The 16,841-nt window shown below is 38.5% G+C and overlaps 1 protein-coding gene across 4 annotated transcripts in view; it reads left to right on the top strand.

The window, feature by feature from the left end:
* ZCCHC2 (zinc finger CCHC-type containing 2) overlaps positions 1-16,841 on the top strand; it is a 62,765-nt gene that overhangs the window by 27,971 nt on the left and 17,953 nt on the right. For all 4 annotated transcript variants that reach the window (XM_059706269.1, XM_059706266.1, XM_059706267.1 and 1 more), the window contains 3 exons: positions 8,661-8,755; positions 11,552-11,635; positions 13,697-13,754. In XM_059706269.1, the coding sequence (XP_059562252.1) occupies positions 8,661-8,755; positions 11,552-11,635; positions 13,697-13,754 (237 nt within the window). The remainder of the gene's footprint in view (positions 1-8,660; positions 8,756-11,551; positions 11,636-13,696; positions 13,755-16,841) is intronic.

Here is a 16,841-nt window from a genome sequence, read left to right on the forward strand (position 1 = left end):
ATGCAAATATTCAGTGAAACCTCTTTTTCCCCCCCAGAGGGGGAGTCATTTTTTAATTTATTTGTATGGCTAGCTTGTGATCTCAACACCATTAAAATGTTAGATACTTCATTCTCAGTTTGTGAATTTTAGATTTGTATCATTTGTCCCTTAAGAAATACAGAAATTATAATAGATAGGGGACAGTGCAAATGAGAAATAGGTAATGGGTTTATAAGTGAAGTAGAGATAGGTTGGTTCAGCCCACCCTGCGTTCAGTCTGTACCCCGATTTCAATCCTGGGCCTGTACCTCAGGTGAGGTTCCCATAGTGGATTGCAGTTAGTGTGTGCAGGTAGGATTTGAGCTGTCTCTTGGAACTCAAGCCTTGAATCAAAGGTGTGCCTGCTTATGGTTTTGACCAACTGGTTTGTAAATGTAAATGGAGAATCCACTGACTCTGGATTTTAATCCCCAATTTTAGGTAATGTGTTCAGACCTGGAAATTTAGATTAGCTCCTTACTTCATATCTCAACTTTTCTTCCATTTATTTCCTTTATTTGTCTTCCTGTTGAATATTTACCTCCACATTTTGAGTGCCAAGAAGCAAGTTTGCTTTAAGTATAAGGCAACTTTGGCCCATAAGGGTCATATCTTAGTGTAGAACTTAATGACTTTATAATTAATCTGAATGATAGGTCAAAAACCTTGGGAAAGAGTTTAAGAATTAAAATTTTAAGGGAACATTTAAACTGTTCAAAAACACCCCTGGCTGATTTGGCTCAGTGGGTAGAGTGTCATCCTGTGGACTGAGGGGTCCCGGGTTCGATTCTGGTCAAGGGCACATGCCTAGGTTGCAGGCTCAGTCCCCAATAGGGGGCATGTGGGAGGCAGCCAATCAGTGATTCTCTGTCATCATTGATGTTTCTATCTCTCCCTTTCTCTCTGAAATCAATAAAAATATATTAAAAAATAAAAATAAAATAAAGTGTTCAAAAACAATGGAAGGGGATTTGTACATTAAGCATCAGGGTGACAGTTTAATTTACATATATTTTTGAGTATCATAACCTTGAAGAATTGGTAGTATTGCCTATGAGGAAATTGAAGCTGAAAAGCTTGTTTAGGATGATTCAGCTTTTCAGTAGTTGAGCTGGTGTTCAGATCAGTAAGTAAACATTCTATTAGACCAGCGGTTCTCAACCTGTGGGTCGCGACCCCTTTGGGGGTCGAATGACCCTTTCACAAGGGTCGCCTAAGACCATCGGAAAACACATACATGATTACATACTGTTTTTGTGATTAATCACTATGCTTTAATTATGTTCAATTTGTAACAATGAAATTGGGGGTCACCACACCATGAGGAACTGTATTAAAGGGTCGCGGCATTAGGAAGGTTGAGAACCACTGCATTAGACTATGCTGTAACTGCCCCTTTTTGTAGGGTCCCTTTTGTAGGGAAGACCTCCCGTTGAAATATTTTAATTGTATTAATAAATAGGAGGAATTCTGGTTTTCAAAGATAACAGCCTAGAGCAGCCGTGGGCAAACTACGGCCCGCGAGCCGGATCCGGCCCGTTTGAAATGAATAAAACTAAAAAAAAAAAGACCGTACCCTTTTATGTAATGATGTTTACTTTGAATTTATATTAGTTCACACAAACACTCCATCCATGCTTTTGTTCCGGCCCTCCGGTCCAGTTTAAGAACCCATTGTGGCCCTCGAGTCAGAAAGTTTGCCCACCCCTGGCCTAGAGTCATGGTGTGGTACACATTGGAGTGAGTCCTTGCTTAGTCATGCCTTGGGATGTAGTAGTAATGCTTGGAACTGACCTGACCACTACGCTCCATAGTTTCCTGGACTCTTAGCGTCCCAGACTTCCCACCTCCTGTGTTCAGAGTGTAGGGAGGTTTTTTTTCATGATACACCAAATGATGAAAAGTCACACCTATGAGAACTGTACTTTTTCTGAGCAGAAAGGCTGGCCCACTTGGGCGAAAGGCTGAAGTAGTATACACCTTTTGCCAGAATTGAAACCTTACCGTTAGATTATACAAAATTAAAAATAAGCCTGTTTATTAGATTCTTGCAAATAAGTTTTGTTCTTTTTTTTTTTTTTTTTTTTATTGCTTAAAGTATTACAAAGGGTATTACATATGTATCCATTTTATCCCCCTGCCCTAGACAGTCCCCTAGCCTCCCCTATCACCCAGTGTCTTATGTCCATTGGTTATGCTTATATGCATGCATACAAGTCCTTTAGTTGATCTCTTACCCCCCTACCTCCTGCCCCCCAACCCTCCCCGGCCTTCCCGCTGCAGCTCGACAATCTGTTTGAGGCAGCTCTGCCTCTGTATCTATTATTGTTCAAAAGTTTATAATGGTCTCTATTGTCCACGAATGAGTGAGATCATGTGGTATTTTTCCTTTATTGACTGGCTTATTTCACTTAGCATAATGCTCTCCAGTTCCATCCATGACGTTGCAAATGGTAAGAGTTCCTTCCTTTTTAGAGCAGCATAGTATTCCATCGTGTAGATGTACCACAGTTTTCTAATCCATTCATCTACTGATGGGCACTTAGGCTGTTTCCAGATCTTAGCTATGGTGAATTGTGCTGCTATGAACATAGGGGTGCATATATCCTTTCTGATTGGTGTTTCTGGTTTCTTGGGATATATTCCTAGAAGTGGGATCACAGGGTCAAATGGGAGTTCCGTTTTCAGTTTTTTAAGGAAACTCCATACTGTCTTCCATAGTGGCTGCACCAGTCTGCATTCCCACCAGCAGTGCACAAGTGTTCCTTTTTCTCCACATCCTCTCCAGCACTTGTCGTTTGTTGATTTGTTGATGATAGCCAGTCTGACAGGTGTGAGATGGTACCTCATTGCTGTTTTGATTTGCATCTCTCGGATGATTAGTGACTTTGAGCATGTTTTCATATGTCTCTTGGCTTTCTGGGTGTCCTCTTTTGAAAGGTGTCTATTTAGGTCCTTTGCCCATTTTTTGATTGGATTGTTTATCTTTCTTTTGTTAAGTTGTATGAGTTCCCTATAAATTTTGGAGATTAGGCCCTTATCAGATATGTCATTGGCAAATATGTTTTCCCACACAGTGGGTTTTCTCGTTGTTTTGTTGATGGTTTCTTTTGCTGTGCAGAAGCTTTTTATTTTGATGTAGTCCCATTTGTTCATTTTTTCTTTAGTTTCAAGTGCCCTAGGAGCTGTATCAGTGAAGAAATTGCTTCGGCATATGTCTGAGATTTTCTTGCCTTTGGATTCTTCTAGAATTTTTATGGTATCCTGTCGTACATTTAAGTCCTTTATCCATTTTGAGTTTATTTTTGTGTATGGTGTAAGTTGGTGGTCTAGTTTCATTTTCTTGCATATATCTGTCCAATTTTCCCAACACCATTTATTGAAGAGACTATCTTGGCTCCATTGTATGTTCTTGCCTCCTTTGTCAAATATTAATTAAGCATATTGGTTCGGGCCGATTTCTGGGCTCTCTATTCTATTCCATTGATCTATATGCCTATTCTTGTGCCAGTACCAGGCAGTTTTGAGAACAGTGGCTTTGTAATACAACTTGATATCTGGTATTGAGATCCCACCTACTTTGTTCTTTTTCAGGATTGCTGCAGCTATTCGGGGTCTTTTTTTATTCCAGACGAATTTTTGGAAAGTTCGTTCTAGATCTGTGAAGTATGCTGTTGGTACTTTAATGGGAAGTGCGTTGAATTTATAGATTGTTTTGGGTAGTATGGACATTTTGATGATGTTGATTCTACCAATCCATGAACACGGTATGTTCTTCCATCTGTTTATGTCTTCCTCTATGTCTTTTTTCAACGTCCTGTAGTTTTCTGAGTAGAGGTCTTTTACCTCTTTAGTTAAGTTTATTCCTAGGTAGCTTAGTTTTTTCGGTGCAATGGTAAACGGGATTGTTTTTATAATCTCTCTTTCTGAAAGTTCACTATTGGTGTATAGAAATGCCTCAGATTTCTTGGGGTTAATTTTGTATCCTGCTACATTGCCAAATTCATGTATTAAGTCTAGTAGCTTTTTGATGGAATCTCTAGGGTTTTGTATGTATAATATCATGTCGTCTGCAAATAAGGACAGTTTTACTTCCTCTTTTCCAATTTGGATGCCTTTTATTTCTTCTTCTTGCCGAATTGCAATGGCGAACACTTCCAGTACTATGTTGAACAGGAGTGGTGAGAGGGGGCATCCCTGTCTTGTTCCTGTTCTTAGGGGAAATGGTGTTAGTTTTTGTCCGTTGAGTATGATGTTGGCTGTGGGCCTGTCATATATGGCTTTTATTATGTTGAGGTATGATCCTTCTACTCCCACCTTGCTGAGAGTTTTTATCAAAAATGGGTGTTGAATTTTGTCAAATGCTTTTTCTGCATCAATTGATATGACCATGTGGTTTTTTTCTTTCAATTTGTTTATGTGATGTATCACGTTTATTGATTTGCGGATATTGTACCATCCTTGCATCCCTGGGATAAATCCTACTTGGTCATGGTGTATGATCTTTCTGATGTACTGCTGGATCCGATTTGCTAAGATTTTGTTGAGGATTTTGGCATCTATGTTCATGAGGGATATTGGCCTGTAATTCTCTTTCATTGTGTTGTCTTTACCTGGTTTTGGTATTAGGGTGATGCTGGCTTCATAGAATGAGCTTGGAAGTGTTCCTTCCTCTTGAATTTTTTGTAGTAGTCTGAGGAGGATAGGTTTTAGTTCTTCCTTGAATGTTTGGTAAAACTCCCCTGTGAAGCCGTCTGGTCCTGGGCTTTTGTTTGATGGAAGCTTTTTGATGACTGCTTCAATTTCTTCCATAGTTATTGGCCTGTTGAGATTTTTAGATTCTTCCTGATTGAGTTTTGGAATGCTGTATTTTTCTAGGAATTTGTCCATTTCCTCCAGGTTGTCTAGTTTGTTGGAGTAAAGCTGTCCATAGTATTTTTTAACAATCATTTGTATTTCTGTGGGGTCTGTTGTTATTTCGCCTCTATCGTTTCTGATTTTATTTATTTGGGTCCTCTCTCTCTGCTTCTTGGTGAGTCTGGCTAGAGGTTTATCAATCTTGTTTATCCTTTCAAAGAACCAGCTCTTGGTTTCATTGATTTTCTGTATTGTTTTTTTGGTCTCTATGTCATTTATTTCTGCTCTAATCTTTATTATCTCCTTCCTTCTGCTCACTCTGGGGTTTTCTTGTTGCTCTCTTTCTAATTCTTTGAGTTGTAGAGTTAGATGATTTACTACCATTTTTTCTTGTTTTTTGAGATAGGCCTGTAGAGCTATAAACTTCCCTCTCAGGACTGCTTTCAATGTGTCCCATAGGTTTTGGATTGTTGTGTTTTCATTGTCATTAGTTTCCAGGATGTTTTTAATTTCTTCTTTGATCTCATTGGTAACCCAATCAATATTTAATAGCATGCTATTCAGCTTCCAGGTGTTTGAGTATTTTGGGTTGTTTTTATTGTAGTTTATTTCTAATATTATGCCATCGTGGTCTGCGAAGACGCTTTTTATGATTTCAATCTTCTTGAATTTGGGGATACTTTGCTTGTGACCCAATATGTGGTCTATTTTTGAATATGTCCCATGAGCACCTGAGAAGAACGTATATTCTCTGGCTTTGGGGTGAAGTGTTCTGAAGATGTCTATTAAGTCCATCTGATCTAGTGAGTCATTTAGGATAGCTGTATCTTTGCTGATTGTTTGTCTATAGGACTTATCCAGTGCTGTCAATGGTGTATTAAAGTCCCCTACTATGATTGTATTGTTGTCGATCTCTCCTTTGATATTTTCCAGGAGTTTTTTTATGAATTTGGGTGCTCCTACATTGGGTGCATATATGTTTACCAGGGTTATATCTTCTTGTTGTATTGATCCCTTTAGTATTATGAAGTGGCCTTCCTTATCTCTTGTTAAGGCCTTCACTTTGAGGTCTATTTTGTCCGATATAAGTATTGCTACCCCAGCTTTCTTTTCCTTTCCATTTGCCTGAAAGATATTTTTCCATCCTTTCACTTTCAGTCTGTGTGAGTCCCTTCTTATGAGGTGGGTTTCTTGTAGACAGCAGATGTATGGGTCATGTTTTTTTATCCATTCAGCCACTCGATGTCTTTTGGTTGGAGCATTTAGTCCGTTTACGTTTAAAGTTATTATTGAAAGGTACTTGCTTGTAGCCATTTCTTTTTGTGTGTGTGTGTGGCTGTTTTCTTTCTGAGCTTTTTATTTCTTCTTTTTATACCAGTCCCTTTAGCATTCCTTGCATTGCTGGCTTGGTGGTGACAAACTCCCTTAGTCTTTTTTTGTCTGTGAAGCTTCTTATTTCCCCTTCAAGTTTGAATGATAGCCTTGCTGGATAGAGTATTCTTGGATTCAGTCCTTTGCTTTGCATCACTTTGTAAATTTCAGTCCATTCTTTTCTGGCCTGATGTGTTTCTGTTGAGAAGTCATTTGACAATCTAATGGGAGATCCCTTGTATGTAACTTTCCGTCTCTCTCTTGCAGCCTGTAAGATTCTCTCTTTGTCCTGAACATTTGCCATGGTGATTATGATGTGTCTTGGTGTGGGTCTTTTCCGGTTCACCTTGTTTGGGACTCTCTGGGCTTGTGTGACTTTTTTCTTCCCCACCTCAGGAAAGTTTTCTGATATTATTTCTTCGAGTAGGTTTTCTAATCCTTGTTCATCTTTCTGTTGTTCTGGTACTCCTATTATTCGTATGTTGTTTCGTTTCATGTTGTCCCAAAGCTCCCTTAGGCTCTCCTCCTGTCTTTTAATTTTTTTCTCCAATTGCAGTACATTTTGGGTGTGTTTTGCTTCCTTGTCTTCTAATTCACTTATTCGGTCCTCCGCTTCTCCTAGTCTACTGTTGATACTTTCAATGGAGTTTTTCATTGCAGCTATATCACTCTTCATTTCTTCTTGGGTCTTACTTAGGTTGTTGATTTTTTCATCTGTTTCTTCTAGCTTCTTCCATATGTTATCGATTTTTTCATCTGTTTCTTCTAGCTTCTTCCATATGTTATCGATTTTTTCATCTGTTTCTTCTTGCTTCTTGCAGAGGTTGTCGTTTTTTCCTCCATCCGGTTTATGCACTCTAGGATCCTTATTCTGAATTCTTTATCTGTCATGTTGCATGCCTCTGTATTACTTAGCTGCTTTTCTGGAGAGTCCCCCTTCTCTTTCCTTTGGGGGTTTCTTTGTCTACCCATGTTTGATCTCACTGACATATCTAGACGTTGAGTCGTTCAGTGGTTGCTCCCTTGGTGGCAGTGACTCCTTGGTCTGTGGTTGCTCTTCGGGCGGTTGCGGTAGCAGCTGCTCTTCAGTTGGCAGCAGCTCCTCTGGTGGGTGCTGTTCACAGCTGTGGTGGCTCTTCCGGCTGGTGGGGCGAGGTTTCACGTACAGCTGCTGTTCCTCAGCAGAGGATGAGGTGCTCAGGAGGTTGCTGTTGCTTGGATCTGCTGCGTTGATTTAAAGGCACAAAATACAACACAAGAAGGCACCACGTACCAGGCACTATACACAAATATATTCACAATATTAATAACCCCAATTAAAGGTGACCACCTGAATTAAGAGAATTAGGGGATAAGGAAGAAGGAAGAGAAAAAGATAAAAGAGAAAAAGGAAAAGAAAAGTAGGGACCAAAAAAAGGGAGTGCAAAAATGAAATTGGGAAAAAGGAAGGGGGAAAATAAAAGCGAGAAAAGAAAAGAAAAAGAAAAAAAAAAAAAAAAGAGCGAAAAGAGAGAATGAAGTGGAAGAGGGAAGAGACTTTTTATATGAGGAGAATACTCCTATAGAACAGCCATTAATCCCAACAAATTCCAGCAACAGCTCCCTGGATATGAATGCAAACTAGAAACAACCAATAATATAACGATGAAAATAGAATGGTGAACACTAATCCCAAAATAAAATAAAGAAAAAATAAAATGGCACTTTAAAAAATGGTAAAATGGTAGCAGTAATAATACTGGTTAAAAATAAGAAGGTAGTAATTAAAAGGGTAAAATCAGGTGATGGAAAAAGAAGAAAAGGAAGAAGAAAAAAAAAGAACAAAAAAAAAAGAATGAAAAAAAAAATTGGTTTCTTAGTTAAAAAGTGAAAAAAGAAAAAAAATTGCAGTAGTGAAGGTCCTTCGTTTCTTCTATTCTTCAGTGTGGCTCGCCTTAGACCTTCCAGGTATTCAGGAGAGTGTTGAGTTTCCCTGCGATATACTGTTCCTCTGTGTTGTAAACCACAGTCCTTATTTTAAAGCATGCCACATTTATTTCCCAGACTGCCTTATTTTGTGTTTAGCAAAGAGTCAGTTTGTGGGTCAGCCTCTGGGTGGCAGTGTTCTGGGGTTGGCCTCTGAGGCTATAGGGCCTCTCTGTCCAGTGGAAGTTCACTGCCCAGAGCTGACTGCGTAATAGTTAGTTACCGGCGCTATGTTGTTGCTGGGATTGCGCAAATAAGTTTTGTTAACTTTTATTCAGTTCCTTCTGTGGGAAATATATTAGAAAATAATATTCATTTTCTTAGGAAAACTATTTTTTTTATGCCTGAATTAAATTGACACTTAGGTTTGCTTTACAGTCTAAACTGTGATTTTTTTGTATTTATATTAGATGAAATTAACAAATCTCCTATCTTTTTATATGCAGGCAGCTATTTTCAACCTCATCACAAGCTTTTCTCCAGAGTCAGAAAGTCCACAGCTTTTTTCAATCCAGATCCTCAGACCCTCGACACAGCCTCAGTAAGCATCCTGCTTCTCTGCAGAAGTCTGGTGTTTTCTTGCTTGGGTTTCCTGCTTCACCATGCCATCTTGTATGGGGTTGTCATTTCAGTTAATGTCAAGGAATAGTAGCTTACAATTAAGAAACATTGGTAGATTTAAGTGAATTTTATGCTGCAGTTTTAAAGAAAATAATGTGTAAAAGCTACTGTCACAAAACAGACTGATTCCAAGGCTGGGGACATGTCTCTTGAACTCATGGGCATTCAGGATCACCAGATTCCTTCAGACCTTGCCACAGTGCTGGTTGCTTGATGTATAACATACTCTTATACTCCGCCTTTCCCCCTGTGTCCCCTATTCCCATGATGAACTCCCAGCCTCCCAGGCTGAAAGTTTTTCCTCTTCCTATGCAGTCATTTAAAGGCCAAGCCACACCAGACAAAGGACGCCTTCCTTTTCACCCTCTCCTTACCAAGCTCGTTGTTGTCAGTGAAGCTTTTTTTTTTCTTTCTTTCATGAAGGAACTATACAAAGCCTAGCTCTTCTCTTATATTCTAATTTCTCACTGTACTTTACCCTATCTCAGGATTATCTCAGAGATCAAATTGTTAATCCCCTATTGAAAACCTTCAGAGTAGGAAGGCTGGGCAGTCACTCAATACACCTGCCATTTCCTGTCCTAGTGTTCTGGCTCATTCTGCACCCAAACTTAATATGCTTCTTTTGTCACAGCCTGTTAAACTCACACCTATTTTAAGACCCAACTGAAATATTACCTCATGACGTTTCTAGTTTTTTCTTATGTTCTGTAGTTTGATTTTGCCCTTATGTTTCAGCATTCATCACAGTCTGCCTTGTGTTTAGTTTTATACACATCTATCTCAGCTACCTTTTAAAAATAATATTTTGCCAGTAACATTTTTGTGTGCTTTAAGAGAATTTCTGCTAATTTTAAGTGCAGCCACTATAGTAAGTAGCTGAGTTGTGTTTTTTTAATCTTCTGTTTTCAAAAAAAGTCATATTTTCCTGTATTTAAAGGGGAAAGAAACTACATGTTTTCTCAATTTTAGGTGGAAAAGAGGTAAAAGAATAATATGATTGGATATTATAACATATGGGTTAATTTTTAAAGTTTTGAATCATCTGTGTGTCTATATGTATGCCTTAAATATTTTAAACAGATAAGTAGCAATTAGAATTAATGACTCTTCTTGAATACTAGACTAAGAGAAGATAGTCCATGGTTAAATTTACATCTGAATAGGGACAATAGCTTTTAAATATATATATATTTTATTGATATCAGAGAGGAAGGGATAGAGAGAGAGAGAGAGAGAGAGAGAGAGAGAGAGAGAAAGAAACATCAATGATGAGAGAGAATCATTGATTGGCTGCCTCCTGTATGCCCCCTACTGGGGATCGAGCCTGCAACCCAGCATGTGTCCTTGACTCTGGGACCCTTCAGTTCACAGGCTGACGCTCTTATCCACTGAGCCAAACCAGCTAGGGTGACAATAGCTTTTTAAAAAGAGAATCCTGGTCATTCTAGAGCAGTGGTTCTCAACCTTCTGGCCCTTTAAATGCAGTTCCTCATGTTGTGACCCCAACCATAAAATTATTTTCGTTGCTATTTCATAACAGTAATTTTGCTACTGTTATGAATCATAATGTAAATATCTGATATGCAGAATGGTCTTAGGCGACCCCTGTGAAAGGGTCGTTCGACCGCCAAAGGGGTTGTGACCCACAGGTTGAGAACCGCTGTTGTAGAGTGTATAGATTTAACAATCAGTGCTTTCTCCTTACACCAAGTTTAAGTACTTCTTATTGACTACTTACTTATAAATCATGCCTGATTAGTTCTAAAAAGGCATTGGTGCATAAAATTAAACTTTTAATTCAGGCTTTAATAGGCTGCCCAGGAAAACTCACCCAAGTGAGTAGTATATACATAAATGACAGAAAACTCATCTTGAGAGCTTAGTAGTATTTAAATGACATGAGCAGTGAATGCTAAAGAAGCTGGTAGATCTTGTTTTAAGATATCAAGTTGTTGTGAAAATAATGTCTTAAAGTACACGTTTTGAGATTATGGACAATCTGGTCAGGATGTTGAAACTGTTTCACCAAAGAACATGTTACTGTCAAAGTTAATTTACCCTCGCTCTTTTGGAAAATAACAGCTTTACGTTTTTATCCCCTTTGGGAGAGAGAGCAACATTCCACATCCTGACAACTGAGAAAACAAATATTAAATTCCTAAATGACTTCAAATGTTGAACTCTGGAATCCTGCTATATTTTCTGTATTTAAAAGGAGAACTAATCCATTTCTCTAACCGTGTTTTCTGTGGGTCAGTGCTGGTCCACAAATGGTTGCCACTGGCCTGTGATAGAGGAACGAAACTGAGAGTAGACACCTACTCTTTTGATATTGCCACAGCATTATTACTGTATTTTATAAAAGTAATGACCCACAACAAATTAGACATTTAAAAAAGTTTCATAACACTACAAATGTTTGAGAAGCACTTGAGCATGCTGGGTAGGGGTGGGGATGGGGGACTGACAGATGTCAAGCATCTGCTTCAGTCCTGTGCTTTTTATGAGGAGAACTGTCTCCACGAATCAGGGTCCCCACTCCTAGCCCAGTGTTTTGTGCTATGTCATTTTATTTCTTAAAGGTTCTGTGTGGTAGAAATGTACTCTGTTACTAACTCCACTCTAGCCTTCCCTGGGAGAAAAATAATCATTATATTTGTTTTCTTTATCATAATTTTCCTAAAAAGTTAATTGTATTAAATACTTCCTACAGATAATTTACAACCTTCTCTGAAGACTTCCAAGATATTAGAACACTTAAAAGAAGACAGCTCAGAAGCTTCAAGTCAAGAAGAAGGTAAATGTCAATTCACTGGAATAAGTCCTTATTCCTGGTTTTAGAACAGGGATAGACAAACAGACCATTAGAACAGGTTAAGGAGCTGAGAAACCGACATATGGAAACTTGGAATGTGACAGGTAGCATTACAAATAAGTAGGGAAAGAATACACTATCCAGGCTTTCCAATAAAAAATCCTACCCTATATGATAAAAGCCTATGTGGTGGTGATGCCCTCATGCCGTAGCATCCCATCACCAGGAGGCTGCATGCACAGCAGGCATGCGTGGGTGGGCGGACCTGCGTGCACGGCAAGGTGTGCGCGGGTGGGCGGGGACTTGACACTGAGTGCGTAGCAGAGGCGGGTCCCACAACTCCGTGCGCCGAGGCCTGGGGTCCTGTGGGTGCCGGCGGGGGCTTGATGCTGCGAGAGACCCCCCTCCCCCGACCCCCGAGTGCATGAATTTTGTGCACTGGGCCCCTAGTATATATGTAATTTAGATGTGAATTACAAATTACATGTAACATATAAACTTAATGTAATATGTAAGATATAAAGCTTAAACATTTAAACATTAATATCTGGGATAAGAAGGCTTTCTTGACAAGGTGAAGCATGACCTGCATGCCCAGTGTGGTTTAGTGATTGAGCATTGACCTATGAACTAGGAGATCACAGTTCGATTTTTGGTCAAAGTATGTGCCTGAGTTGCTGGCTCAATCCCCAGTTGGGGTGGGGGGGTATGCAGGAGGCATCCAATCAGTGATTCTCTCTCATCATTGATGTTTCTATCTCTCCCTCTCCCTTCCTCTCTCTAATCAATAAAAATATATTAAAAAATAGTAATACAATATACAGATGATATATTATAGAATTGTAAACCTGAAAACTATATAATTTTATTAATGTCACCCCAATAAATTCAATAAAAATGAATAAAATCGGTAGACTGCTCAACCAGTTGCTATGACATGCACTGACCACCAAGGGGCAGACACTCCAACTGGTAGGTTAGCTTGCTGCTGGGGTCTGGATGAGAGGGACCATACATGCTCCGGAGCCCTCCTGCAGTCCCTCCCTGGCTGGCCGGCCCCCATAGGCCCCAATTGGGACTGGGCAAGACAACCCCAATCGCCGACCAGACCGAGGAACCCCACCCGTGCACGAATTCGTGCACCAGGCCTCTAGTTTTGAAAATAAAAACAATGAGATGTCCTTTCACATTTTTTGGATTGGCAAAACATTTTTTTTCTGACATCAAGGATATGAAGTAATGGGAATTCTCATCTGCTGATGGGAACATAAATTGTCAAAACTATTTTGGACAGAAATTTGACATTGTGTAGTGAACTTAGAGGTAATTAATTTTATGCTACTGCCCGGCAATTTTACTTCTGTGAAAATTGTCCCTGTGTCAGGGGACAGGGACTGAGGTTCTCAAGGTACCATTATGTGTAATAGGAAATGGATATTAACACAAATGCTTTAAATGTTAATAAAGTTATAAGTAAATTGTGACATACTCATATTCATGCTAGATGACATTTAAAACAATTATATTCAAACATGTAAAACCACCGAATGCGTTTGTCAATACATATATGGGTAGTTAAAATAAAAAGCAGTCACTGAAATATTTTCACTAGTTCACCTCGGTAGAGAGAGGGAGTTGAATGGAAGAAGGCCTTCAGTTGCTTCTGTGATATTTTGTTTCTTAATAAAAAGAGGCATAGAGACATCTGAGATGTGGGTACATGGGTGTGTGTTATATTAATAGATCTATATTTTTAATATTTGAGGCACTTCACTTTTTTAATTGTTTAAAAAAGGAGCTTAAAATTGAATGTTATAGTTTTGCAGTGGCATGCTCCTAGTAAATGTTCATAGTTTTGGAGGATAGTTAAGGAAATTCAGTCATTTATTGTATCTTTTGAAAAATTTATTCTTTAAGGAATTTCCTCTGAAAAGCACTCTGTAAGGTCTGTCGACAATGTTAATATCACATAAATTAGTTGCATGATCCTGTTGGACTTTTGCAGAAGCCTTTAGTATAACAAATTTTTTTCCTCCACTCTAGATGTATTACAGCACACCATAATACATAAGAAACACACCGGGAAGAGTCCCACAGTGAAGTAAGTATCTAATTCCTAAAAGGAGAGATGTCTGTGCATTTTAAATCAGTGTCTCATTTACTTTAATTACTGATAAATAGTTGGCTATAATTCTACCATTTTATTATTTGCTTTTTATTTGTTGTGTATTTTCTCTGTTTTCTCCTTTCCTCCTTTTTTTTTTTTTAATTCTTTTTACTTTTATTAGCCTTGATCATTATACATTCTTTTTCAATTATGCTAGTGGTTGGTTATCCTGGAGATTATATTGTACATCTTTAACTTATAAAGATGTGATATTTGTTGTACTTGTACCACATACCATGTGAAGATCTCCAGTTACTTCACTTATCTTCTCCCAACTTACAAACTATAGCAGTCATGTATTTTAATTCTGTCTATATTTTAAACCTTATGAAACCTTTTTTTATTTATTTAGCATTGACCTTTCCATTGTTCTTCATTCCTTCCTGTGTGTCTAGTTACCCATCACTGTTCATTTTCCATCTAATTGAAGAAACCTTGAGTTATTTCCTATAATCATATCTGCCAGTGGTGAACTCACTTTGTTTTTATCTGTAAAAAATATTTATTTTGCCTTTATTTTTGATGTACATTTTTCCTGGGTATAAAATTCTAGGTTGGCAATTATTTTCTGCTAGCACTTTGAAACTCTACCTCATTTTATTGCACTTCACAGATAATGTGTCATGTACAAATTGAAGGTATAACCCTCCACCACCATAAAGATTTTAGCTTGCTGAAGGCTCAGATGGTGGTTAGCATTTTTTAACAATAAAGTATTTTTTAATTAAGGATGCACATTGTGTTTTTATACATAATGCTATTTATTGCACACTTAATAGACTACAGTATAGTGTAAACATAACTTTTATATGTACTGGGAAACCAAAAAATTTGACCTGCTTTATTGTGATACTTGCTTTATGGCTGTGGTCTGGAACCAACAATATCTCTGAGGTATACCTTTAGTTTTACTGTCTTCCAGTCTAATGCCTTTGGTCCCTTACATTATATCCCCTTAGCCCAGCTCTGATTTCTTCTGCAAATTACATAAAGTCAGTCATTTATACTATTTCTGACTCCCTTCACATTACTGTTGTCCCACCACAAGCCCATACCACAAGATTTTCCACCTTCTGCCCCAGGGCTTACGCAGATTCTTTGGGCCTTGCTTGGCCCTCAAGAAGTACAAGTTAATTTGCCTGGGGGGTGGGGTCAGTTGTCAACTGATGGGGGAGATCCAGCTTCCTGTCCTTTGGGTAGATAACTCTGAGAGGTCGCAGCTGGTTTAAGCTGCTATTGTTTATAGTGGCACCCTCAGTAATGGACCCCCTCACATTGGTTTTTCTTCCTCTCCTACTTCATTCACCCATTCCTTGATCCTATTTCCTGGGATCACCCCCCAGATTAACTATGAAATTCTAGATTCTGTTTTTTTAGGGGAAACTCAAATTTAAGACAGCTGGCATCCATTGTTTAATCTTATAGTTGCTCTTTGGAAGTTTGTGGGCATTTTCTAGCTCTTTTTAGATTTTTCTCATTGTCTGGTTTTCAGTAGTGTTTCTACAATATGTTTGTAGCTTTCTTTGAATGAATTTTGCTTCATGAGTTTGAAGCTTGATACCTTAGGTTTTAGAGAAGTCCGAGCCATTGTCTCTGCAGATATTACTTCTTCCCTATTCTCTTTCTCCCTCTTCTAAGACTTGGAGTACCTATGTTAGACTTTTCACCATGTCCCATGTCTCTTAAACTTTTTTTGCATTTTCCATATTTTTTCCCTCTTAGTGCTCCAGTCTATTTTCTGACCATATTTCCTCTTCACTGATTTTTTTCATCTATCTATCCATTCATTTCTTAATTTTATTTCATTTTACAGTTCTAGAATTTAAATTTGGTTCTTTTTTATATTTCTCAATATTCTTGTAATCATTGATCCTGTTAAGCACTATTGCTTAAAAATCCACCCACAGTAACTTCATTCTGGATTCTCTTTGTGTCTATTTCTATTGTCTGTTCCTTTTCAGTCATATTATCCTATCCCTTCTCATGCCTTAGATGTATGTAGTACTTAGTGATTCTCTCAAGATTGGGGTTACACTCCAACTATAAGGGGTATAGGATGGCCATTGCACAGAGTCTAAAGACAATACACAGCTGCTATATTTTTTAAAATCTTTATTGTTCAGATTATTACAGTTCCTCTTTTTCCCCCCCATAGCTCCCCTCCACCTGGATCCCACCCCACGCTCTGCCCTTACCCCCCCCCCCACCCACTGTCCTCATCCATAGGTGTTCGATTTTTGTCCAGTCTCTTCCCGCACCCCCCCACACACTTCCCTCCTGAGAATTGTCTGTCCACTCCCTTTCTATGCCCCTGATTCTATTATATTCACCAGTTTATTCTGTTCATCAAATTATTTATTCACTTGATTTTTAGATTCACTTGTTGATAGATATGTATTTGTTGTTCATAGTTTTTATCTTTACCTTTTCTTCTTCTTCCTCTTCTTAAAGGATACCTTTCAGCATTTCATATAATACTGGTTTGGTGGTGGTGAACTCCTTTAGCTTTTTCTTATCTGTGAAGCTCTTTATCTGACCTTCAATTCTGAATGATAGCTTTGCTGGGTAAAGTAATCTTGGTTGTAGGTTCTTGCTATTCATCACTTTGAATATTTCTTGTCACTCCCTTCTGGCCTGCATAGTTTCTATTGAGAAATCAGCTGACAGTTGTATGGGTAACTAACTGTTGATACCTTTGGTTTACCTTGTAGGTAACTAACTGTTTTTCTCTTGCTGCTTTTAAGATTCTCTCTTTGTCTTTTGCTCTTGGCATTTTAATTATGATCTGTCTTGGTGTGGTCCTCTTTGGATTCCTTTTGTTTGGGGTTCTCTGCGCTTCTTGGACCTGTAAGTCTATTTCTTTCACCAGGTGGGGGAAGTTTTCTGTCATTATTTCTTCAAATAGGTTTTCAATATCTTGCTCTCTCTCTTCTTCTGGCACCCCTATAATTCGGATGTTGGTACGCTTGAAGCTGTCCCAGAGGCTCCTTACACTATCTTCGTATTTTCAGATTCTTTTTT

Source organism: Myotis daubentonii, chromosome 8, assembly GCF_963259705.1.
Source record: "Myotis daubentonii chromosome 8, mMyoDau2.1, whole genome shotgun sequence".
Taxonomy (NCBI): Eukaryota; Metazoa; Chordata; class Mammalia; order Chiroptera; family Vespertilionidae; genus Myotis; species Myotis daubentonii.